The sequence below is a fragment of the Muscardinus avellanarius genome (genome assembly GCF_963383645.1).
Source record: "Muscardinus avellanarius genome assembly, chromosome: 11".
In the NCBI taxonomy this organism is placed as follows: Eukaryota; Metazoa; Chordata; class Mammalia; order Rodentia; family Gliridae; genus Muscardinus; species Muscardinus avellanarius.
Window position 1 is genome coordinate 21511460 of NC_137797.1, and position 26940 is coordinate 21538399.

General features: G+C 37.2%; 1 protein-coding gene across 1 annotated transcript in view; it reads right to left on the minus strand.

Moving 5' to 3' along the window:
- The window catches only part of UTP20 (UTP20 small subunit processome component), a gene marked incomplete at both ends in the record, with an annotated part of 110824 nt that overhangs the window by 35284 nt on the left and 48600 nt on the right, over positions 1-26940 (minus strand). The window contains 15 exons of the mRNA XM_080705144.1: positions 1735-1817; positions 2750-2889; positions 5386-5523; positions 5918-6058; positions 6370-6525; positions 8909-9061; positions 9169-9219; positions 9409-9552; positions 10359-10446; positions 12647-12791; positions 13292-13518; positions 17140-17219; positions 17899-18042; positions 22293-22501; positions 24913-25079. Of these exons, the coding sequence (XP_080561270.1) occupies positions 1735-1817; positions 2750-2889; positions 5386-5523; positions 5918-6058; positions 6370-6525; positions 8909-9061; positions 9169-9219; positions 9409-9552; positions 10359-10446; positions 12647-12791; positions 13292-13518; positions 17140-17219; positions 17899-18042; positions 22293-22501; positions 24913-25079 (2066 nt within the window). The remainder of the gene's footprint in view (positions 1-1734; positions 1818-2749; positions 2890-5385; positions 5524-5917; positions 6059-6369; positions 6526-8908; positions 9062-9168; positions 9220-9408; positions 9553-10358; positions 10447-12646; positions 12792-13291; positions 13519-17139; positions 17220-17898; positions 18043-22292; positions 22502-24912; positions 25080-26940) is intronic.

A 26940-nucleotide genomic window follows, 5' to 3' on the forward strand; every position in this document is an offset into this window, starting at 1 on the left:
CTGAGAAAGGTGTTGCATTAGATTTTCTTTCCTTTTTTTTTTTTTTTGGTGCTAGGGATTGAATCCAGGGGTGTTCTACCTCTGAGCTATACCTTCAGTCCTAGTTCATTTTTTATTTGGAAATAAGAGTCTTGCTAAGTTGCTGAGGGTTTCACTAAGCTGCTCAGGCTGTGATTCTCCTGTCTCCGCCTTTCAAGTACTGGGATTATAGGCAGGCACCAACACACCTGGCTTGCATGAGATTTTTTTAAAGCCATCCTTTAACAACTTCAGGAAATTTCTCTCTACTCTGATAATTATCTTAGCTTGAGCAGATCTTAAATCTAATCAAAGACTCCCCCAAAATCTATATACAAATTTGTTTTTATAGGCTAATATATTAAATTCCATTAATTATTTTTCCAGAGTTGAACAGACACTGTATTCTTGGAACAACCAATAATGCTTACGTTTTTAACGTGTCTATTAATTATAGTATTTCAACTGCAAATATTTGGTTTAACATGTTTATATTTATGTTAGTGAATAAGACTGGTTGCAGCGTTCCATTCTCATAGTGTCTGCCAGTCTTAGGTGTGCAATTACACCTATTTTATGAGTTAGTGGGGAGCTTCCTCTTTATGACTCATATGAACTAGCTAATCTAAGTTTGAAATTATCCATCCTATGCCTGTTTGATAAAGTTGGCTGTTTTTTGCCTGGCATCTGGTGACACATGACTACAGACTGATTTTTTTTTCAGACTGAATTTCTTTTTCTTTCTTTCTTTTTTTTTTTTTTTTTTGGTGGTACTGGGGTTCCTGGAAGCCCTTCTACCTTAGGGCTACACTCCCAGACCTATTTTACACTTTTTTATTTGGAAACAGGGTCTCTTAAGCCAGCGCGGCTTGCTTTGAACCTGAGCAATCCTCCTGTCTCTGCCTCCCAAGCGCGGGGATTACAAGCGTGTGCCACCACGCCTGGCAGACTGAATTTCTTTAGTGGTTAGAAATCCATTCCGATTTTTAAATTTCTCATAAAGTTAATTTTGTACTTTATTTTTCTAGGAATTTGTACATGTCACCCAAGTATTTAAATTTATGAATATAAATCTACTATTTTACTCTTTTCATTGAATTGTTAGCCTTTTAAATTCTTAAATTTAGTATATCTTCTGTTTTCATTGTTCAATCTTGCCAGGCACTAGCTAGTTTATAATCTTTCACAAATGTATATTTAGTTTTATTAATCCTTTCTTTTGTTTCTATTTTATATTTCATTAGGTGTACTATTTTTATTATTTATTTTCTTATACTTTGCATTTATTGGTTTATGCTCTTTCTAAAGGTGGTGGAGTTGGGTATGGTGGCACACGCTTGCAATCCCAACATTAGGGAGGCCGAGACCTGAGGATCGAGGTTCACAGACAGCCTCAGCTACTTAGTGAGGCCCTCTGCAACTCAGTGAGACCCTGTTTCAAAATAAAGAATAAAAAATTGGGCAGGGGGTGTAGCTTGGAGGTCAAATGCCTCTGGGTTCCATCCCCAGACCTGTAAAAAATAAAATAAAAAATAAAGGTGGTGGACTTCTAGGTAAGTAACTTGAAGCTCAGATTCTTTTTACTAATGTAACTTAGTCTGTTTCTCTCTATAGTTAAGTAAGGTTTTACAAGAGTAAATATTCATTTTATCTCCTATCAACTCATTAACTGCCCATTACTACAAAAAAAAGTTTAAAAACATTTTAAAAACTTACTTTCTTCATCATGAATTTTCCCCATTTGTTCTTCCAGAGTTTTATGGTCAAAATGGAATGCTTCTAGCACTATTACTAGCAAACTGTTAAGAAAAGATACATAGAAATGTTCATTTGATTATTGATATCATTTGACTATTGAAAAATTTAAAGAGCCAGGTGTGGTGGCTCACGCTTGTAATCCCAGCATTCAGGAGGCTGAGACTGGAGGATCATGGTTCCCAGACAGCCTCAGCTACTTAGTCCGCGAACCATGTTCCTCCAGTCTCAGCTACTTAGTGAGACCATCTGCAATTTAGTAAGACTCTGATTCAAAATAAAGAATAAAAAATAGGGCAGGGGGTGTAGCTCGGAGGTTGAATGCCCCTGGATTCCATCCCCAGACCCGCAAAAAAAAAAAAAAAAAACAAAAAACATAAACATAAAAATTATTTTCCCAATATTTCTTAATTTAACAGGCATTATCATAACCTTACTAATACAATGTAAAAGTAAAGTAAAGTGAGGGCCAGGCATGATGATGCACACCTGTAATCCCAGTATTTGGGAAGCTGAGACAAGAGGATTTCAAGTTTGGGGTCAGCCTCAGCAACTTAGTGAAACCTGTTTCAAATAAAAAGGGTTAAGCTGGGAATGGTGTTGCATGCTTATAATCCCAGCACTTGGAAAGCTGAGACAGGAGGATCACAGAGGTTAGAAGCCAGCCTCAGCTACATAATGAGGCTTACATAATGAGGCTTACAGCAACTTAGTGAGACTCTGTTTCCAAATAAAGTATATAAAAAAAGGTCTGGGAGCATAGCCTGGAGGTAGAAAAGCCCCTAGGTTCCACTCCAGTACACTACACCCCCCCCAAAAAAAAGGGTTAGGGGTATAGTTCGGAGGGAAAACACCCCTGGGTTCAGTCCCCAACACCACTCAAAAAAGTAAATTGAGATTATAAAAAGACAAATCCTGAAAATAATTTTAAGGTTACATTTTAAAAACAAAAGAAAAATAAGAAGTTTGACCATACCTGACACCCAACTTTTGATTGATCTGTCCTGCTTGTAAGACATGAATAAAATGTTTCAAGTAATATATATATGCTGGCCAAGAAAGATGTCTGCAAATGGCTCCAATAACTTCTGTGGCAGCAATGGTTATATTTTCATGCTGTAAAATAGTTGCAGAGCATCAATACAGAACAAAAACTGGCTGATAAAGTACAAGGCTCATATGGCTTACTAAAAAGCTTACACAGTAGGTGATCTGTGCTAATAAAGGGAAGAATGTCCAAATGTTCAAACTCCACGTCCCCTTTGAGTCCCAGGAATTGATGCTATCAATGGTAAGGGGTGACACCTTCCTTTGAAGAATATTAATATATGACAGGAGTGGTGGTACACTCCTGTAATCTCAGTGCTTGGGAGTCTGAGACTGGAGAATTGCCAATTTGAAGCCACACTCAGCAATTAGTATAGCCTTCTGCAATTTAGTTAGACACTGTTTCAAAATAAATAAAACAGGGAGTATAGCTCAGAGATAAAATGCTCCTGGGTTCAATCCCCAGTACCAGAAGGGGGAAAGAAAAAAAAAAAGCCAACTCTGAGGCTGCAGTAGTTAGTCTATAGGGCAATGTACCAGAGAACAGAGTTGCACAGAGCTTCTTGAATCTTCAGCTGAGTAATGATGAATAAAAACATGACCAGGAAAGAACCATAGAAAAGAAACAGGCAACAGAGTGATCAGAAACCATGTAAAGATGAATACAGTTAATGTTCCTATCAGCCAGAATGAAAAACTCATGATAAATGGGCACAATATTGTATGAATATATATCAATCTACAAAAAGGAGTGAGGGACATCAGGATCATAAACATGCAAGCAAATATAAAAGACTTTTTTCTTGTATGTAAAGATTTCTTTAGAAGAAAATTGACCGTTTAAAGCAAAAATAGCAACAATGTAGTTTAAAGCTAATAAAGAAATAAAAAAACCTATTACAAAAACATTACAATAATAAGCCAACAGAGATAAAGTAAAATCATGAAAAGTGTCCAGTGAATCCTTTAAGAAGGGGCAAATGGAAAATAAATAATAAGATTACATGTTCAAATTCACTATATATATAATATATATATATACACAATATATAATACATCATATATATTATATATAACATATATAATATATCATATATAATATTTGTGGTACTGGGAATTAAACTCAGAGATATTCTACCGCCGAGCTACACTACCAGTCTGATTTTTTCATTTCTTATTTGGAAAAAGGTTCTTGCTAGGTTGATGAAGAGTCTCACTAATTGCTGAGGATATCCTCAAATCTAGGATTCTCCTGTCTCAGCATCCCAAGTATTAGGATTACAAGCATGCACCACCATGCCTGGCTTTAAGCCCAATTTTATTAGCCATCAAACTAAGTATAAATGGTCTAAAATTCATTTAAAAAGGAGATACTGTCAGAGTGGATAAAAAATGAGACCCAACTACATATTATCTATGAGAAATCAACTTTATTTTTTTTGGTGGTACTAGGGGTGGAATCCAGAGGCTTTCAACCTCCGAGCTATACTCCCAGATCCTTTTCTTTTAAATTTATATCTTATTTGGAAACAGGGTCTCACTAAGTTGCTGAAAGCCTCACTAAGTAGCTGAGGCTGGCTTTGAACCCGTGCGATCCTCCTGTCTCAGCCTCCCAAGCGCAGGGATTACAAGTGTGCGCCACCACTCTCGGCGAGAAATCAACTTTAAATATACAGTCACAAATAAAAAGTTAGAAAGAAAATATGTCAGGTTAACACCTTATATTTCAATACCACCAAGCTTTGAATTGGTTGTGCTTGCTGGTCATTTTTTTAAAAAGTGTTTTGTTTTTGTACTAGAGATACCCAAGGATACCCAAGGATATTCTACCTTTGAGCTACATCCTCAGCCCTCTTTTAATTTCTGTTTTGAAACAGGGTCTTGCTAATTTGCTAAGGCTGGCCTCAAACCTGTCATCCTGATGCCTCAGCTTCCCAAGTACTAGGACCATAGCCATGTACCACCATGCCTGACTGCTTACTGGCTTTTTCAACTAGGAATTACAGGAGCCATCTTTTAACTGTTTAGATTCTTTCTTCTTTCTTTGAGTGAGGGTTTCACTGTGTTTACTAGGCTGGTCTCAAGCTCACAACTGTCTTGCTTCAGCCTTCTGAGGAGCTAGGACTTACATCTTATAGGCATGCACTACCATATCTGGCTTACTTAGATAATTCCTTAAAATATTCTAAATTATCCTAAAGGAATAATGAAATTCTATTATTGTACAAGGACATGTAATTAACAACAAAAATCCAACAGTATGAAAGGTAGTTGACTTATGATACAAAAATAAAAGTGAACCTTCTTCAAAATGTGATCATTTCTCAAAAGGGAAATCTTTTGTGGTTGACCATAGTGAGCTAATAATAGTGAAAATAAAAGTAATAGCCATCATCTATATGGAATTTCCTATGTAAGGGAAATAGTTTGAAGTGCTCTGAAACTATTCTAAGCCTCTAATTAGGGTGATGACGTCAACATGGATGTAACCAACACCATCTACCTTTGGCCAAATGTGCCATGGAATGGAGAGAGGTTTATTGGTTTTTAGATCCAATGCCATACCTTGAGCATTTTCTCATCAAAAATTGGAGCCATGGCATAAGGCATGATATAATTCTGGAGAGATTTAGAAGACAGCATCACTTTTCCTTCCATTAGCTGTTTCGCCAGTTTCTTTAAGGCTCTTGCTCTTCTGTGTATCTATGAGTTAGACAGAACATGAAATAGTTACCGAATTGTCTCACCTACAACTCGCTCCTCCTCAGTACCATGTTCAGAAAGATTAAAGTGAGTGAAACATAGTCCATGGGTTACATGAGCAAAAATGTACCTTCATTAACTTTCAGAAACATAATTGATGGCCTTTGTTTAACAATGGATGCCAAAGTATTTAACTTCTTAGGAAAAGACAGAAAAAGGGGACACTATTATCATTTGTAGTTTGCGATACCATCAAAATAATCAGACTCCAGGAAATGACCATCTTTTATGCAAACTTAACTGATGATCATGAAGAGTAAGAAATGAAAAGTTTAACCTTTTTAAGGATGTTAAGACATCTCTTTTTAAATAAAGAAGCAGATTTATATTTTACCTGAATGTGCTTCATGTTCTCAAAGAAGTCCATTTCTGGATCATGGTAATGAGTAAGTTGCACCAAGTCTTTAAACTCCGGCTGATTAGGGAAGGTTTGAATTAAACAGGAAAGTACTGTGGTATAATCATGTTGAACATTCTGCAAATATCAAGTTGAGGAAAAAAAATTTAAATTTAAAACAGAATGTGCATCCTGGATAAAACATGGTAGCCTCATAAAATCCATTAAAAATTTTTTATATGAATACTTCCACTGTAAAAAATCAAAAGTAACTGCTTTCCTTTTCATTCTCACTTCCCTGATAAAAATTTTGTGACTAAACAATCAAGTATTTTAAGTAAATATATAAGCTTGATTGGTTTTCTATATAACAGTAGCAGAAGAGGGAAACCAAACGGAACCAAACCAAATCAAACCTCAGGTAACATTTCTTAACAAAGACGCAGTACCTCTGTCGGGCTTTTCAATCCCTTCCTCAGTTTCTCCAGGAGCGAACGCTGAATGATTTCTCTGTATTCTTTCTCTGTGACATTTAAGGCAGCGAGCTTTTTGATGATACTCATCAAGCACATGCTGGCATTGTCACTTAAAGACATATCTCCTAACTAGAAACAAGGAAAAGAGCCCAAGTTATTCTGTGCAAATAACTACATATAATTTGGGGTATTACTTCAGAAGGAAAGTAAAAATTGATTGCTGGTTCCTATTAAAAAAAAAAACCCTTACAAATGCCCTACAAGTACCATATACCTTAAGAATCAAATAGAGGGATGTGAGGAACATAATGAATGACTTTGAAAAATCGTGATTATTGAGAAGTATCACTTAATTTCAGGAAGTGCTATGTACTTTTTTTTTTGTATGTGGTACTGGGGATTGAACACAGGGACATTCTACCTCTGAGCTATACCCCTAACCCTATTTTTTTTTTTTTTTTTTGGTGGTGGTACTGGGGTTCCTGGAACCCCTTCTACCTCTGGGCTACACTGCCAGACCTATTTTGTATTTTTATTTGGAAACAGGGTCTCTTAAGCCAGCGAGGCTGCCTTCAAACCTGCACGATCCTCCTGTTTCCGCCTCCCATGCGCAGGGATTATAAACATGCGCCACCATGCCTGGCTCCCTATTTTTTTTTTTTAAATTCTTTATTCTGAAACAAGGTCTTGCTAAGTTGTACATGTAAATTAGCTTAATTTCCTGAAGAAAGCAGAATAAAAGATTCACTAGAGGCAGTTTTCAATGTCCAATATCAAGTCATCACTGCAAATGACAGTCGGCTGCTGTTATTTTGGTTCCTTGCCCCAGAGTTCCTGGTTTGAAGCATGCGGATGGTGGACAGAAGGAATTTCAGCCAACAAGGCAGTCACTTAGAATTCCTGTGTGAAAATGGATGTGATATAACAGGAAAGTGCCCAAATGGGGAGGTAATATTTTCATATATTATGTAAAAGTCTATATGCTGCAGAGATTACCAATGCCACTACATAGTTAACAATGATTATTGTTAATATATATATGTTTATAATATATTATTATATATTATTATATATTATATTATTACATATTACATATATTATATATTATATATTATTATATATATATGTATATATATATTGTTAATATATATATAATGTTTGGTGGTACTGGGTGTGGAACCCAGAGGCTTTCTATCTCCAGAGTATACTCCCAGACCTATTTTCTATTTTATTTGGAAACAGGGTCTCACTAAGTTGCTGAGAGCCTCTCTAAGTTGCTGAGGCTGGCTTCGAACCTGTGCGTTTCTCCTGTCTCAGCCTCCCAAGCAGAGATTACAAGCGTGCGCCACCATGAAACCATGAAACCACTTGTTAACCATGAAACCACTAGGGGTTTCATTTCTCCATTTTGTGGTACTAGGGATTGGACCTAGGTGCATTCTATTTCTGAGTTATGCCCTAAGACCTATTTTATAAAACAGCTGTCGCTACTTGCTGAGGCTGTCCTTGCATCTGCAATCCTCCTATCTTAGCATCCCAAGTACTAGGATTACAGGTATGCACCACCATGCTCAGCTTTTTATTTCATTTTATTCAGTTCAGCAACATGATGCTTAATATAATCTAAATATTTACCTTTTACATCTAACCATTTGGTCAATAATAAGGGGGTTGATGTTTAAGTTATAAAATTAACTAACTTTAAAAAATTGATATATAATTTACATACCATAAAATTTATCCTTTTCAAGTATACAAGTCAATATATTTGTTTTATTTTGTTGATGTGACAATTAAATCCAGGGGTGCTCTGTGACTGAGTTACCCCCGAGCTTAATTTTACTTTTTATTTTGAAACAGGGTCTCAGCTCAATTAAAGGGCTTTTACTATATTTAGAAGGTTGTATAACCATCACCACTATATAATTTCAGAAGATCTTTGTTACCCTCAAAGAAAGCCTACATCCATTAGCAGTCACCCCTATTCCTCTGTACCGGTAGCCTTAGATAAACATCAATTTACTTAATCTTCCTATGAACTGAGTCTAATACATACCTTTTAGATTTTTTTCTTTTGCTTTCTTTGTTTTTGGTGGTTCTTGGGGTGAAACCCAGGGGCAGTCTACCTCTAAGCTATACCCCCAGCCCTATTTTTTATTTACTTTGAAACAAGGTCTCACTAAGTTGCAGAGGGCCTCACTAAGTAGTTGAGGCTGGCTGTGAACCTGGGATCCTCCTGTCTCAGCCTCCCAAGTACCGGGATTACAAGTGTGAGCCACCATGAATGGCTCTCGATCTTTTTTTTCCAAAATGCTTCCACCTATATTATTTGAAATAGTTGCCTTTCAAATCATGAGAATAGTTCTCTGCCACACAAAAAAAATTCTTTCTCTAGAAGAGATGTTATCCTAAAAACATTTATTCCCATACAAAATCAAATTTAAAAATTAGCTCATTGTCTGAGGTAGTAATATTATCAAACCAATCATAAAAGTTTGCTATAAAAACCTACCTCCATATTATAGAAACAATTATGCATAACTGGAATTAGAAAGTTGACATCCACAGTTTCCATTTCCTTAATGTAAGAGGTGATGGTCTGGAACGCCGTGAAGCGAACATCGAAGTTGATATCATCAAGATGTCTTTGATCGAAGGCATTAAGCTGTAAGAATTGTCATAGAAACCATGTAAGTGCAGTTGCAAAAATCCTAAATTAAACAATAAACAGAATACCTTTGATACCAAAGAGAAATAAGATTTCTTTCTTACTTTGGCAACATCAGTAATATATTTTAGTCCACTGTCAAAATCAGAAAGACCCTAAAAGAAAAGAACACATATTTATTAGTGAACAAAGTATTAAATTTTCTGCCTTCCTCTCCTCAACTCCTGTCCCCCTCAAATTCACCCAAACCATCATGTTGGCACAAAGAGGATTGCTCTGACACTTAGCGTGTCAGTTATCTTTTAAAGAAAGGGTCTTTAGAGGTAAGAGTGAATGCTGCATACCTGGAAAACTGTACAAAGTAACTGTCTTGACAACTTATTATTAATAATTGAAAACAGTTTCGCTAGAGGCTTGAGGAAGCTTGTCCGGTCCAGACAATGTTTTAACAGGTTTTGCACTGTCACCAAAATATCCATCTCTGTATCCTTAAGAATTATGAGAAATCATATTTCAGTAATTTATAAAACTAGTCAACTTCAATTTTAATATATCAGAGTAGTGAAAATAATCATCAATAAATACAAGGAGTAAATGAAAAAACTACTTCATAGTCTTTTAAAAGGTTTTTAGGATTTTAACTTTACATAACATCCACAACAATGTTCTTATAAGTTTCTTTCTTTAATACTAATAGAGAACATACATGGTTTTGAAACATAATTTATTCAATTGTCTAGTCCCAAAAGAGCTAACAAAATGAGCTTGCTGAAGAAAAGTAGACATTTCTGGTTGTCCACACATTTGTGATCTTCTAAACGGAATTCCTGTGTGATAAAACATGTGTTTTGTGTGGCCTGAGGCCTTAAGAATTAAGCTTGAGCCATAGAGGGGACTCAAAACTAGAGTTAAATTATGCTTGACCTATCAGAAACTCTTAGCTACATCTAAATATAGAAGCCTTTCACTGAGTTTTGTCACTGTGATCCATATTTGAGCCTATTCAATGCACTCTTGGGATCCATTTGTTATTGATCAAAGTCAGGGAGAAGAAATTTCTGAAACAAATTAGGAGTTAGCAAAGGAAAACAAAGCAGCTAACACTTTTACTGCTGTATCAATGACAATGTATCTATCTCATTGCCTGTCCCCATCTCTCTAATTTCTGTAGAGTCTTTTATATTCTTGGGGACAGATGTATCACAGAATTTAGCTAATAAAACCACTGCTTAAAACTACACCTCATGATACAGTGCCATTTCAATGACAAAGTAAATGCCCTCTGAATGAGTACCTGCGCAATGCTGCCGCGGTGCAGGAAAGGGAGGAGAAGTGTAATGAGTAGAGAGCTTTGTTCTTTGTCTTTCATAAACTTGCTGATCCTGCCGAAGCAAACAAATGGATAGATTATGAAGACAGACAAGAGTTAGCCTTTGTATTGAAAAACATCAGTGACTAAAGACAGTTTTAGCATTTCAATACACAGGTGGCTTTGAAGTATGTGTGCATGTGTAGTGTTTGGTTATTTAGCATTGCCCTCTAATTTCACTCCTCTCTAGCATCAGGTTCATGGCTATTATTCTATTTCTTTTGCAATATCTGACTGTGTATGTGGGTTTTAACTCCAGTGTTATAATCTGGCAAGTTCTGACTTCTTGTTTTGCAGTAACATTTTTGCTAAGACCTAAGGTTTTACATATACTGTTTCTCTAACTCCCACAGCTGCCTTGTGGGGAATTATTAGCCCCGTTTTGTCCAGAGAAGCACTGAGTCTCAGAGGAGCTGATGTCCTATAGCTAGGAAGGAGAAGGGCAGGTTCCAAGCTCTGGTCTTTCGGGTACTAACCTCATAATCTTTCCACTACCACACTGACCGAGATAAAATATAATGAGAGTATTTAGTATGATTTCCCATTCTCTGTAAGTTAGAAATATAATAGTGTACATAAAACACTGCAAAGAAGTTTCTAACTAGTTGTGGTGGTGCACACTTGTAATCCTAGTACTTGGGAGGCTGAGACAGAAGGATTATGCAGGTTCAAAGCCAGCCTCAGCTACTTAGTGAGGCTCTCAGAAACTTAGTGAGACCCTGTTTCCAAATTTTCCAAGTATAAAATAGGTCTGGGAGTATAGCCCAGAAGCAGAAAGCCCCTGCGTTCCAGACCCAATAACACACACACATACACACACACACACACACACACACACACACACACCACACCCACACGCACAACAGATCTGATAGTGAAACCCGGAGGTAGAAAGTCCCTGGGTTCCATCCCCAGTACACACACACACACACACACACACACACACACACACACACACACACACGTAAGTTTCTAGAAGATTCTAATGCATTTTTTTATGTTGCTTAAAGTGACATAATCTTTTTGTGTGTGGTCCTGGGATCAAACCCAGAGGCATTTTACCTTCAACCTATACCCCTAGCCTGATTTTGTTTCTTATTTTGAAATAGGGTCTCACTAGGTTAGTTAAGTCTCACTACTTGCCGAGGCTGTACTTGAATCTGAGGTGATCCTGCTGTCTCAGCCTCCAAAGCATAGGGATTACAGGTATGTGCCACCCTGCCCAGCTAAAATAAGTTTTTAACAAGCTCAATTCTTGCCAGATTACAATTTTAAGACAGAATTATTTCTTATACTTGGGTTTACTAACCTTGCCCTTTATAGATATTACAAATGCTAGGTCTACTATCAAATTAACTCTCTTTTTTTTTTTTTTGGCGGGTCTGGGGATGGAACCCAGGGGCATTTGACCTCCAAGCTACATCCCCTGCCCTATTTATTTATTTATTTATTTATTTATTTTTTGGTGGTACTGGGGGTGGAACCCAGAGGCTTTCTACCTCTGGGCTATACTCCCAGACCCATTTTCTATTTTATTTGGAAACAGGGTCTCACTAAGTTGCTGAGAGCCTCACTAAGTAGCTGAGGCTGGCTTTGAACCTGTGTGATCCTCTTGTCTCAGCCTCCCAAGCATTGGGATTACAAGCGTGTGCCACCACGCCCGGTTCCTTGACTCTTAAACAAACAAAACAACCACAACTTATCCTTTCAAGTTAATTTTATCAATTAAACTAAATATCCAAATCAAAAAGCAATGGCATCTCACAAAACCCAAAAATATGCAAGGCTAAACAAGCAAATCTATTAGCATGGTAAGACTGTGAAGTCTATTGTCTTTTAAAAAACTAAGTGAAAGTAGATGCCATAAAAGGTTTCTTATGATTAATCCAGCAGAACAACAGGATTCTGCATTAACTTAGAAGTGGAGGCCGGGTGTGGTGGCGCACACTTGTAATCCCAGCAAACTGTTTTTGATGAGGAGACTGGACACGGGGTCTTTTGCAAGCTAACTCTGCATTCCACCACTGAGCTACACTCCCCGCCCTATAGAAATTTCTACTTTTTGTAGGTGCTGAGGATTGAAACTAGGTCCTCCCGCATGCTACTGAAAACCTTTCTAACTTCTTATCTTCAAACAACTGAAAAGCAAGATAAAATTAAAAAAAAAAAAAAGGATGGTAATGTTATGTTTTAGATGTCAGTATGCCACTTACTTTGAAAGAATACCAAGTTCCTTACTGACTTGAGCCCTATTCTTTTTCTTCTTCACCTTTTCAGCATTGATTGTGGTTTTGCTGAGATACTGAAGAATTGTAGGTACATGAGGTAGAATTAATCTTCCTCCTATAGTGATAGACTCTGAAAAATAGTGATTAATGTTTTGATTTTAATAATCTCTCAAAGCATAATTATACAGTATCTTCTTAATGACAGCTAAGGAAAACACTCAACCACTAATGAACATTAAAACTGAACTCTAAACATTAAATAACTTCTTACTTAAAAGAGTTATATCACTACCTAAGTTAATAATTTATGAGAGACCATGGAGACTTAATTTAAACCATTTTTGGTAAAGTAATGGTACTACTGGGATAATATGATAGAAAAAAATTAGAGATTTAATATTGAAAATCATTTGATAATTTCCTGGAGGATAGCTGAGACTTTGGGTAAAGTGTAAATATTCTGTACTCCTACATGTGAAAAAAAATCATTTTATAAATATGAGCACTAGTTTTCAGGGGAAAGAGACCAATGAATATAGATATCTATCAAAAAATTAATTCTGAGGTAATAGTCACAACTTCTGAAGTCTAAGAATCAAGCTTTTTCTTTTTTTTTTACAGAACACACACCTTCTGTATTTTCTGCTATATCAGTGTATGTGCATCCAGTTACCGCCAAACTTGACACGGTTTCTGTTGGCTCAAAATCTGGAAGGTTAAGAAGGTCATCGACTATATCCATCACAATACTGGCTGTGGCATCAGAGAGATTCTTTGCTGAGAGGATTGCAAAGACGTTAGTTAAGACATCACATTCTGGGTGCCCAGGTTTCTGTTTAGCCAGAAAAGGAAAATATCTACAAGGGGAAAAAAATAGTAAGAATCATCCTGTTTCCCAATGTTTCAAAAACATATTTCACATGAATTTTCACATTTAGTTTAACAAATGCATATGTATAAACATTAAAAAGAATACTTAAAAAAGGAATTACTTTAAAATTTGAAACTTGAGGGTTAATCATCCTTTTAGCCCCTTATAAGCACTGTATTATTTAGGCACTTCATTAATATTTTTCATTTAATCCATATAACATCACTATTAGGTAATATTATCTTCATGTTACAGACAAAGAAATGAAGCCTCATCCAAAGCCACTAAGTGGTAGAGGTAAGATCTGAAACATGATCAAATTCCCCTCACTCACTCACTCACTCAACATGCAATGAACACTAGACATGGATTAGGAGGAGCAACCCAAGCCGGGTGTGATGGCGCATGCTTGTAATTCCAGTACTTGGGAGGCTGACACAGGAAGACTGCAGGTCTGCAATTAGCCTCAGTTACTTAGTGAAGTCTCTGAAACTTAGTGAGACTCTATTTCAAAATAAAAGAATAAAACACAGGGCTGGGGGTGTAGCTCGCAGGTAGAATGCCCTTGGGTTCAATTCCCAGTACTGCAAAAAAAAAAAAAAAAAAAAAAAGCAACCACCTGTGGAGGACACAATAAGTGAAAACTGGATTCCAGACCACACCCCAAGCAGCTTTGGGAGGCAATTCTGAAGACAGAGAGCACAACTGAGGCACCATGTGATGACAGGCTGTAAAGGAAAGGAGACAGCTCCTGGGAAGAGAAGAGAATGGCTGGGGTCCTGGTGATGAGAACCAGTGCACGGTGAGGCCAGGACAGTTTTGGCCCATGTTGACTGTTTTGGCTTCAATTTTTTTTTGTACTGGGGCTTGAACCCAGGAGTATTCTACCTCTGAGCTACACCCTTAGGCCTATTTTTTATTCTTTATTTTGAAACAGGGTCTCATTAGGTCGTGGAGGGCCTAAGTTGCACAGGCCTCACTAAGTAGCTGAGGCTGGCCGCAAACCTTCCATGCTCTTGTCTCAGCTTTTCTAGTACTGGGATTACAAGCATGTGCCACCGTGCCTGGCGACTGGCTTCATTTTTTATAGCATCTCTCTTCACTGTCTGGAATGTTTGAGTGTGGATAATAAATTGTATGATCACCCTTACTGTAAGCAAGTTTTTGTTTTCTTGAGTTCAACTAGTTTTTGAGAAAATTTATCCTTGTGTAAGCTTAAAGATATTGGCTGCTGTTCAGTTGTACCTGCATTTATACAAAGTAAATTGCTATAAACTTTTACAAATGGAAACTCCTATTTTGTTTTGCTTTATTACATAAATATATGGAGTAGCAATGGGGAGTGAATCCAGGGGCAGTCTATATCTGAGTCTACCTCTCCCCCAATTTTTTATTCTTTATTTTGAAACAGGGTCTCACTAAGTTGTAGAGGGCCTCATAAGTGGCTGAGGCTGGCCTCAAACCTGCAATCCTCCTATCTTAAACTCTCAAGTACAGGGATTATAAGCATGCACTACCACAACTGGTAAAATCTACTAAAACTCAAAAATCAGAATTTATTTTTATTAAACAGAAATAAGTGAGAAGAGCCCTTCCTAGTAGCAAAATAAGCAGGTTTTCTTGAGAAAGACAACGACAAAGTTTTGGGTTTATTTCCGAAGGCAGTTAAAACATGGGGAAAATGTTCATAATATAATGGGAAAAGAAAAAAGTCAAAAGTTGGTTATATGGTATAATTAGTTTTGTTTTTTTTGGTGGTATTGGGGTTCCTGGAAGCCCTTCTACCTCCGGGCTACACTCCCAGACCAATTTTATTTTATATTTTTTATTTATTTGGAAACAGGGTCTCTTAAACCAGCGAGGTTGACTACAAACCTGCACGATCCTCCTGTCTCCGTCTCCCAAGCGCGGGGATTACAAGTGTGCGCCACCACGCCCAGCTTGGAATAATTGGTTTTAAAAACTAATATCAGAAGCACATGCTTGTAATCCCAGTACTTGAGAGGCTGAGATAGGAGGACTGCAGGCTTATGGCCTGCCTTCACAATTTAGGGAGACCCTATTTCAAAATAAAGGATAAAAAGTAGGGCTGGAGATATAGCTTGGAGGTAGAATGCCCCTCAGTTCCATCTCTAGTAAACACACACACACACACACACACACACACACACACACACACACACACACACACAATATCAGGATTTCAATTTGCATCACTGAATCAATATACGGTTTTTCTCATCTATGAGAACTACATGTATATTTATATTTAGATGGGCTTTTACAAAGAATAGGAAACAATGGTCTAAGATAATTGTTCTCTAGAAAGTTTGTGACATCTTTCTGATTTTAAGTAGGAACGTGGAAAAAGACATAATAGAATGACAATTAAAACTCAGCTTTTATTTTTAAGCAAGTGTGCAGAAATTGGTAATATTTATGTGATGATCAACCTATCTGGTGTGTTTAACTTTCTGTTCCTCCTTTTCCAGATCAGACTACTGAAATAATTATTACACATTAGAAGAACATCCTTATCAATTCCAACTTTACAGTTTTAATTAAACTGTAAAACTAAATTTTTTAATTTAATATATACTCTATAAGCTTAACCTATATAAATTATAAGGTATTATTTTACTTGTTTTTCCACTTTTATTATAAATTATTTAGATGTTCCAAAGGATGTATTGCAAAAAGTCTTCTTTCCCTGCTCTGGTTCATTCAAACCTCCACATACTAAGTAACCACCTCATTAAGTTTCTCAGCTGATCTTACTCATGAGGACTCTAAAAAAGTTGATCTTATAAAAGTTGGTGTAGAAAGGTGGTTTCATAGGCTGAGGGGAATAGGGTGGAGGGGAAGATGGGGAAAAGCTGGACAACAGGTTAGATAAGAGAAATAAGTTTTAATACTAAGGCAAATGTGTATTTCATAAAAGCTAGAAGAAAGGATATTGAATGTTTTCATAATAAAGAAAATATAAGCCAGGCATGATGGTGCATGCCTGTAATCCCAGTACTTGGGAGGCTGAGGCAGGAGAATCTCAGGTTTGAAGACAGCCTCAGCAAGTATTGTGAGACTCTCATCAACTTTGTGAGTCCCTGTTTCAAAATAAAACATGGTGGATCAGAGGTAGAGAGCCCCTGAGTCAAATTCTCAGTACTACCTGCCCCCTCAAAAAAAAAAAAAAAAAAAAAAAAAAAAATTTGAGGAGAAAGACTGCTTATCCTAATTATATAATGTATATAGGCATTGAAATATCACACAGACCCCCATGAATATGTATAATTTGTGTTATTTTCTTATGGTTTTTCATGTATCAGTCTACATATTTCTTTTATTTCACATCTATACATAAATATTTACAAATCTAAAAGCACTGGTCCAGATTACACTATATATTTTAGCAACTTTTTTTTTTTTAAAAAACTATGTATTATGAAATCTTCCTGTGCTTTTACTCGGATGTCTTATCCTCTTTAACTGCACTTAAAGTAACTCACTATATAGAAACACCATACATTATGTTATCAGTTCCCTAGATTAATTTTAAATAGATGAGCTGAATACATTGCCCCTTATCAAAGGGAGGAGAAGGTTATACCTTGCATTTCTGCTCCAGATACTAATTAGTTTTAGCAGAGGAGTAGGCGAATACTGACTCTCAGATCCAAGCCTGCAGATCTAGGAGACAAAATTAAAATACAGATAAATCACACATAGATTTATAGAACAACCCAAACCAACAAGCAGAGTAATCACAAAAATCATAGCAGAGGATGGAAGAGCCAAGAGCCAGAGATCAGCATGCAAAGAACAGAGCGAGGAGAAAACAGTGTGATGCAAGATAGTATCGACACAGAGAAAATGGCAAAAATGATGCATGAGAATTCTAGAAACTTGGGAGGAATCAGGTGTTTCAGGTTTCAAGTGGTCAGAAATGACTGAACATTCATACAGCTAGAAATCTTTCTTGTCTCTCCTGTAATCTTAGCTATAACTACACCAGCTTTCATCGTCAAGTGGTTACAGCCAGAGAAATCAAACAAGATGTATACCAAAAACATCAGAATATACTTCCTCAATGCTTGTTAGATGGGTGCTAGAAGTTTTGTCACATTTAAAACACAATCATATTTAAATTAGCCTTAAGAATAAATGCCATGACATTGAAGAAACCAATTCTTGAGCTATAGGTCTGGTAATGAAAGCAAAAAGTGTTCTAAAAACTTCCAGAAATGATCAAGAGCTTGAGCTAATAGACTAGGACAAGCATTCATATCTGGGTAGTAGACTGCTGGTAAATTAACAGTAGAGGAAGAAGCTAATGATATCTTAGTAGGATATAGAAATCAAGGTTTACCTGGGGCCAAACTGCACCATGAAACACAGCATCAATTTCTTCTGATCTGAACTGATAGGATTCCCAATCCAAAAAGATATCAGTTACCATCTTGATCCCAAGACGCCTTAAATTTTTCAGTGGGTTAACAAACCTCAGTTGGATCTGCAAAACAACGATCTTAAAGAATATGTGCTTGTGCATACACACACACACACATTTTATTCCCGACTCCTCAAAAAGGTGATCTTGTTCAGATGTCAAATCAAACTGGAAACCCTATTATTAACTCTATTGACTTCGATTCACATGGGAACATTAATAATCAAGTCACATCACTTTTCTTATTAAACAAGAAAGAAAAGCAGAGAAAAAAAAAATCAAAGGGCAAGGTGTATTCTAGTATGACTGCCCAGTAGAGCTGCACTGGGAGTGGTTTTGTGTGTCTCTATGGACCTGCAGTTGAACCCAGGGGTGTTCTACCTTAGTTACACCCTCTGCCCTTTTGAAAATGTTTTATTTTGAAACAGGGTCTCGTTAAGTTACTGTGCAGTGCTTAGAACCCATGAGCCTCCTATTTTGCCTCCCAAGGGCTGGGATTCTAGGCATGCACCATCCCATCTCTCACATTAGAGCAGTTCTTAAGATAAAACAGTCACATCTGGAATACCTTCTCATGAACAGAACAGTCTAAATAAAACAACTTTTACTTTTGCCATCACTATACCTTAGATGAGAAAAAATTTAAACTTTCATTTCAAATCAAAGTAATTTTTCTTTTTGTTTTTACACTTGTACTATTATTTTACCCATTTTAAACCTAGGAATTTTTGACTATTCTTGTTAATATTAGTCTAAGAAAAAGTTACAGAATCTGTGGTATCTCTATAAGGTCTACTTTGTGCAGAGAAGGAGGAGAATGAATCAAGGCGCGGGAAGATCGGTGTGTGAACCAATGACAAGCTCTGTTCTGTAACATAGTGCTACTTCTACTGGCATCTCCTTCTTTATGAAATACAAAATTACAAATATGCAGCCAATGTCTTCAGCCTCAAAGTAGAATAATTTAGTGAGTCTCTATCAATGACATTACAGTGATCCTGACTTCAAATTAAAATTTTACTGGATGCAAATTTATTAGAGTGAAAACTCCAAAGATAAGCAATAAATGAGGAATTCTATAAATTTGGAAAGGGTAAACTATGGAAGAGGCAGAATTTCCACCTGGGATATTATGGAATGAAGACACTCGGGCCGGGCCGAGGAGAAAAAGGCCTCAGAGATTTCTCCCACAGAATGTTCTTACCTATTATAAAAATCTGATACTCTAATCAAGAGGGTTGTTTTTCCCCCCCCCCCGTCCTAGGGATGGAACTCCCCAGGAGCATTCTACCTCTGAGCTATGCCCCCAGATCTACTTTTTGTTCTGTATTTTGAAACAGGGTCTCACTGAGTTGCAAAGGGCCTCACTAAGCAGCTGAGGCTATCCGTGAACTGCAATCCTCCTGTCTCAGCCTCTCAAATACTGGGATTACAAGCATGTACCACTATGCCCAGCTTTCAAGAGGTATTTGAATCCAAAACAGGACATTTTAAGTTGAAGTGAATACTAACAAGAATATCCTTAACTAATTTGCCAAGCAACCTGAGGCATCTTGCTATCTGATACTCCATTTATTTTTAGCTAATCTCATTATACAAGTTGCAAAGGCAGAAGAAAGGAGAGGCAAACCCAAGAAGGTGACATGTTTATAAGCCACTCTGACCTGCTCCAATTCCACTTGGCTGTTTTTTCAGTATCAGCTAAATGAGTCATGTGTTGGTGAAAGACAGAAACTATCACTGAGCCGGGCGTGGTGGCGCACGCTTGTAATCCCCGCGCTTGGGAGGCGGAGACAGGAGGATCGCGCAGGTTCGAAGCCAGCCGCGCTGGCATAAGAGACCCTGTTTCAAAAATATAAAATAGGTCTGGGAGCGTAGCCCGGAGGTAGAAGGGCTTCCAGGAACCCCAGTACCACCAAAAAAAAAAAAAAAAAAAAAAAACAAAAAAAAAAAAAAAAAAAAACAAAACTATCACTGATACCTAAAAAAACAGCGCATTGTGATCATCTGGAACAAATAACAAACCTGCATTATCAAACATGACTGCAAATAAGACACCTTCAGCCCTTTCCATCTCATCAGCCCCCTCCCCATGGGTAGAATCTCTATGTTCTACTAACTTCTTTAACTACAGGCCTGGATTCCCAGTTTGCTTTATAACTGATGAAAAAACCGAAGAAAAACCCTGTAAATAAGCAATTGTAGCCTTCAATTCCTAGAACAGCCAACGTGACTGAGTATATATATTTCCAAGTTATTTCACTACTTAAATGTACAAAACCAATAACAACTTTCCTGTTACATATTTTAAAGCCAGTCAAAACCCTGAAAGGTATCAAATAAATAAAGAAGTAAATGTGTAACTGAATGAAACACATAAACGTAGAACTTTAACTTAAGCAAAATTACTGTGCAATAATTCACTATGCCAGTCTAAGGAATTCCTTAGACTTGTAAAAAATAAAAAAGCAGAAAGCCTGTATCTGAGAGCAAGCTCAACAATCTGTGGACAAGCTTAACACCTCACCAACTAATGGACTGTAAAATTGCAGAAATGATCCTTTGAGTTGCTGACCCTGAGAGTAAGCTGCATTACTGGGTAACTTCTAAGTTAACCAAAAATTCAAAGAACTGCCAGGCATGGTGGTGTACGTTTGTAATCCTAGTACTTGGGAGGGTGACACAGGAGGATCACAGGTTCGAGGCCAGCCTCTGTAACTTAGAGAGATCCTGTTTCAAAATTGAAAATAAAAAGAACTGGGGGTGTGTAGTTGGAGGTAGAATGCCCCTTGGTTCAATCCCCAGTACAAACAAACAAACAAAAAAATACATTCAGAATATGCACGGCAAGCTTCATGAAACCTCTCTCTTTTCATGATTTAAGATATCCACATATAGTCATTTTCATTTGCTACAAGCCATAAACTAAGTCTCATATAATTCTTCCTATACACCTTAAACTCTCAAATAACACAGAACAAGACTTTCCCAAGATTTCTTTCCAGTTTCCACTCTTGGCTTTTCATAGCTTCTTTTCCATAAAGAAGTCAAAGTAGTATTTTAACAACAATGAAGAGTTTTTATCACTCCCGTGCTTTGAGTCTCTTGGTAATTTCCCATTAAGAAGTCTAAGCGTATTTTTACACTCAGCTGTAAATGCGCCCCCTGCCATAGCCTAGAGCCTTACCTAGCCCACCTTAAACCCCTCGAGTCTCATCTTACCCAACGCTTCCTGTTCCTCATGCGCTAGCCATCTCCACCCGGACTCTCCTTACAACATGCCATGATTTTCCACCTCAGGGATTCTGCACTGGTCATTTATTTCACAACTAAAGCAGATTTATATCCATGCAGAGCCCCCAAATGGAGCCTACAATTTTGGCTGTCAATTTTTATTTAGCATGACCATATTTGAGAGGCAGTTCACCAAGCACATCCATAAATAAAATGAGTTTTAGCCAAATAAGCTTGTGCTTATTCGTCATTAAATGAGAGTCAAGTGACAAATTCTAAGCCCGGCCTGGTGGAGCACGCTTGTAATCCCCGTCTTGGGAGGCGGAGACAGGAGGATCGCGCAGGTTCGAAGCCAGCCTCGCTGGCTTAAGAGACCCTATTTCCAAATAAAAAAATATAAAAAATAGGTCTGGGAGTGTAGCCCGGAGGTAGAAGGGTTTCCAGGAACCCCAGTACCACCAAAAAAACAAAACAAAAAAAAACAAAAAAAAACCCCAACACAGACACACACACACACACACACACACACACACACACACACACACACACAGAGACAAATTCTGAGTCTGGATCTTTACTTCAAGTCCTGTTCTTCTCCAAGAAACCTTAAATCCCTCAAGAAGTTATCTATGAATTATTTCTCTAGACTCCAAAGAGTATACTCACATCAACAAACCTGTGTCAGCAGAACATAAATATACTTTTTGAGCAGGGTGTGGTGGTGCATGCTTGTAATCCCAGTATTTGGGAGGCTGAGACAGGAGGATAGCACAGGTTCGAAGCCATCCTCAGCTACTGAGTGAGGATTTCAGCAACCTAGTGAGATCCTGTTTCCAAATAAAATATAAAATAGGTCTGAGGGTATAGCCCAGAGGTAGAAAGCCCCTGGGTTCCATCCCCAGTACCACCAAAAAAAATTTTGTAAGAATGAAGATTCCTATCATATGGAATATTGTTTTAAAGAAACACATTCAAAGAGGGAGATTTAGCTTAGTGGAACTAATTCGAGCCTCAACCCAATTCCCAAGTAAAACAGATAACCTTAGCTTAAAAGAGAGCGTCTACAGTGACTCTCTCACCTTTTCTCGTTGCTCAAGGATGTGTGACACAGTTGCTGTCATACAAAGCAGTATCTGCAAAATCTTTGGCAAGTACGCACTGATCAGATGGCTAATATTCTTTAATACTATTCCAAGGCTATTTAAAATACCGTGCTGACGACCCAGAGGGAGAACTTTAGACAAATCCAAATCCTCCACTGCTTGAAGGACTGCAGAATGGCACTCCCCTAGTGAAACAGAGGAAGAGATGACTGGACACTGAAATGAGTTCATCACTGCTTATGATTATGGCTTCCTTTCAATTTCCCTCACTGATGCAGTGTTTTCTTCTGTTATAACTTATAGATGGCAATTTTGACGTTTTCCAAAATATTGAATGAGCTGGCTCAGTTAGGTTTCACTATTCCCACTTTAGGTAAGAAAAATGAGGAATAAAGGAGGATAAACGATTTGTCACTGAACTGAGTCTCTAAACTGAATTTTCATCCAATTTTTTTTATACTATTATCAAAACTCTCAGCTTTTACTGAGCTATCCTAGTTCCATGGATTCACAGAAACTGCCTTCCTGGATTAAAAACTCCTAGAAGAAGAAGAATAAAATTTTACATTTCTCTTCTAGTCCCTGGTGAATAAATAAAACAATGGTCCCTTATAAACAGCTGACAAAATAATGATTTCAGAATTTACTGAAGAGTCTTTGCTTAACTTTAAACAATCTGAGATTAAACCATGGGCTTAATTTCTAAATAAAAATATAAAAATAGGTCTGGGAGTATAGCACGGAGGTAGAAGGGTTTCCAGGAACCCAGTACCACCACCAAAAAAAAAAAAAAAAAAAAAAAGCCAGGCGTGGTGGCGCACGCTTATAATCCCAGCATTCGGGAGGCTGAGACTGGAGGATCGCAGTTCCGGACAACCTCAGCTACTTAGTAAGGCCCTTCACAACTTAGTGAGACCCGGTTTCAAAATAAAAAGAATAGGGCCAAGCGTGGTGGCGCACGCTTGTAATCCCAGCATTTGGGAGGCTGAGACCTTAGGATCGCGGTTTGCGGACAGCCTCAGCTACTTAGTGAGGCCCTCTGCAACTCAGTGAGACCCGGTTTCAAAATAAAGAATAAAAATTGGGCAGGGGGTGTAGCTCGGAGGTTGAATGCCCCTGGGTTCCATCCCCAGACCCGCAAAAAAAAAAAAAAAAAAATAAATAAATAAATAAATAAATAAAAAGAAAAAAAAAATAGGGCAGGGGGTGTAGCTCGGACGTCAAATGCCCCTGGGTTCCACTTCCAGACCCGCAAAAAAAAAAAAAAAAATCATGGGCTTATTTACTGACTCATATATCTAATCAGTCCACATATGACAGCATCATTTATATCTACCTTCCCCTCCTATTATAGGATGGATATATATATATATATATATATATATATATATATATATATTTTTTTTTTTTTTTTTTTTTTTTTGTACTGTGGACGGAACCCAGGGGCATTCTACCTCCGAACTACTCCCCCAGCTTTATTTTTTATTCTTTTATTTTGAAACAGGGTCTCATTGAGCTCCAACAGGCCTTGCTAAGTAGCTGAGGCTGTCCTCGAACTGCAATCTTCCTGTCTCAGCCTCCCAAATGCTGGGATTACAAGCATGCACCACCACACCTGGCTTACAGGGGCTATGTATTGAACAAAACTTTTGAATGATTATTAGAGCCAGTCTTCTCACTGGGAAAAATTAATTGAAACCTATGTAACAGCTGGGCTTATTACAATAGAAAAAATGCAAAACCAATGTAACATACTACCATTAAAAAAAAAAAAATCCATGTTTGGTTAATACAAAGCAGTTGGGTGGCTGGAGCAAAGGTTTTTATAGTCAGAAAGGTCTTGGTTCAAATCCTAATTCTACTACTTTCCAGTACTTTTGTAAGTTTCATTTTCCTTGTTTTAAAAAGGAGACAATTAAATAACGATAGCTCATGTGGTTTTTTTCCCCTAAGGATAAACTAACCTGTTTGCCAAAGGGCCTATTGTACTGTCTAGTATAATGTAAGCACTAAGTAAATGTTATTATTATGAGTTGTAATTACTAACATTATACATGAAAGAACATATCACAGAAGATAATATCTCACTCTATACACTATTATATCCAATTTTGCTTGACCTGGAGGTTGAGGGCAGAAACTGTAAATTTTTTTTTTTTTCAATTTAGGAGTATCTGGGCATAGGAGGTATTCAACAAATTAGTATTCAATAGGTGAATTCTTCATTAAGTAAATATCAAGATAATTAAGATTAATTTTGCAGTATAGTTTCAGTTTCTTAGAAGAAAACCCTTTTTCAATATACAAGTAATCACCACTTTTCAAATGGTCTAAATACACAACAAAAAAGCTGCATGTTGTATAACCTAGGGCTTAGTAAAAGAAGGATGCTAGTAATTCTCAGCTCAATCATGAGATCATGTAGTGTAAAATGAAGCACTCCAGACAACGTCTGTCACTGGGCTGGGAGAAGCAACGTCATGAGAAGTACTTTATAATGTCCAGGAGAGCATGAAAAACCTGTCCTGAAACATGAGACGTCTCCTGCAGAGACATATAAGCCTCATTTTCAGCGAGGGAGGCAGTTGGTAACTACCATTCTTGAAGTGCTTCACAGGTTCAGACAGCAGGTCTAAGAATATCTCGATCTCCTCGGGCTGGGTACCGGCAAGAAAGCGCAGAACAATAGCCATGCGGGTGCCTGAGGCCGATTTCCCCTGAGTTTTGCTTCCAGTCTTATTCTTCATTCGACCATACAAAATTCTGAAAAGTAAAAAGAACATCCTTTGTTTACACATTGATTCTAAAACATAAAAGCAGCTGTTTTCCCAAAAGGCAATAAGAGCAACTCAACAGATTTAAATGGCTATCTTAAATAAAACAAGAAAAATTAAAACAAGTTAGATATTTAACACTAATATTTAGAAAAGCAACAAAACGAGGTTAAAAGAAAGCAGAAAGAAAAAAAAAACAGGACAAAAGGCTGGAAAGTATTTCTTTGTGTCAGAAAAGCAGCATAAAATAGACAAGCCAAGGAAAGTCTAATCAGGGGAAAATGAAAACAAGAATATAGTGATTAGAGGAAGTAAAATATGAGAATACAACTATAAGCAAAAAAAGAGAGCTAGAAAAATGTCAGCTTGATTGAAGCCAGGGGCTCTCTGAATTATATCCCAGCCCCCTCCCTTTTTTGTTTTGAAAATTGGGTTTCACTAAGTTATAGAAGTTTTCATTAAGTTGCTAAGGCTGTCCTCGAACCTGCAATCCTCCTGTCTCAGCCTCCCAAGCACTGGGATTACAAGCATGCGCCACTATATCTGGCTTAGAACCCTTTTACTCTATTAAAAATTACTGAGGTTCTTTCAAAGAACTTTTGTGTATGTAAATTTTATCTACTGATAGTTAATGTATTCAATTAAGACAGGAAATTTAAAAATATTCATGAATTCATTTGAAAATAATAATAAACTTACAACATATTAGCAGAAATAGCATTTTAATACTTTCTAATACACTCTGTCCCCAAATTAGTGAGACTACTTGCATTATTTATTTTCTGTCTGGCTTAACTGAACATAGATTCTCATTTCTACTTTCTTTTTTCAATTGACTGTAATCTACTAGAGTAGAAAATCTAGTCCTACACATATCTTTTTGGAGAAGGGAGAAATCACTTTCAGATAACTGTGGCTATTCCATTTTGCTAATACACCTAGTCTCAGTAAGCCGCAGCTGTATTAAAGGGTAGCTGCCATACATAATCTGAAACTCTATCAACAAACTTTTGAACTTTGTTACATTAAAGTCTATCTTGCACTTTGAACAGATCTTTTACTAGCACAGTGATTCTGTTACTTACAAACACTGGTTTGCTGAATTACCTTGGAATACCAAATGCTAGAAAATTTCATTGTAAACCAAAAGAAGTATGTTTAGTAATTTTTGTTAATATCATTATCCATCTGATCAGAAAAGTTTCAAGTTAATTAGGAAGATGTCAAATTCGAAGGAGTAAATAAACATTTCCCCAAATCCTCATTTTCACTTGAATGCTAAAATTTAGTAATCAGAAACACACACTGTGGGTTGTTTTCCTTGAAGGGACAGGGTCAGTCACTGCATTCGTGCTCAAAAAAATTTCTTGTAAGTACCCAAGTGCAAAAAGAACCAGTCCATTAGCCAGCCTTTTAAATAAAAAATGGTGTACTGTGGAAGAAGTGACTAGTTCAGCTCGCAACTCACCCACACGCTGGCCATTGCTTGACCTAACTAGTGTGCAGCAGAACAATCTCACGCACACTTCCCACTTCGCCATGCAGAACAGTAAAAAGGCATGTTCTCAAGGGTAAAGATTCACTGAGGACACTGAGTAAAAGTAGCTTATTCTTTTTTATAAACTTCAATTACCTAATTGAAATAGAGAATGACTAGTGTAGCTTAGTACCACTGTCCTGATTCATGCTAATGCACTAAGCGCTTTACTTCTGCCTTGCCAGTACAAATGTCAACACACTTCAGCCCTCACGGACCCATGGACCTTCTGAGGGTGTCCCAGGGACCTCTCCACCGAGATGGACAGATTTTAAGAACTGCTGTTCAAGAAGCATCACTGTTAACAAGTACT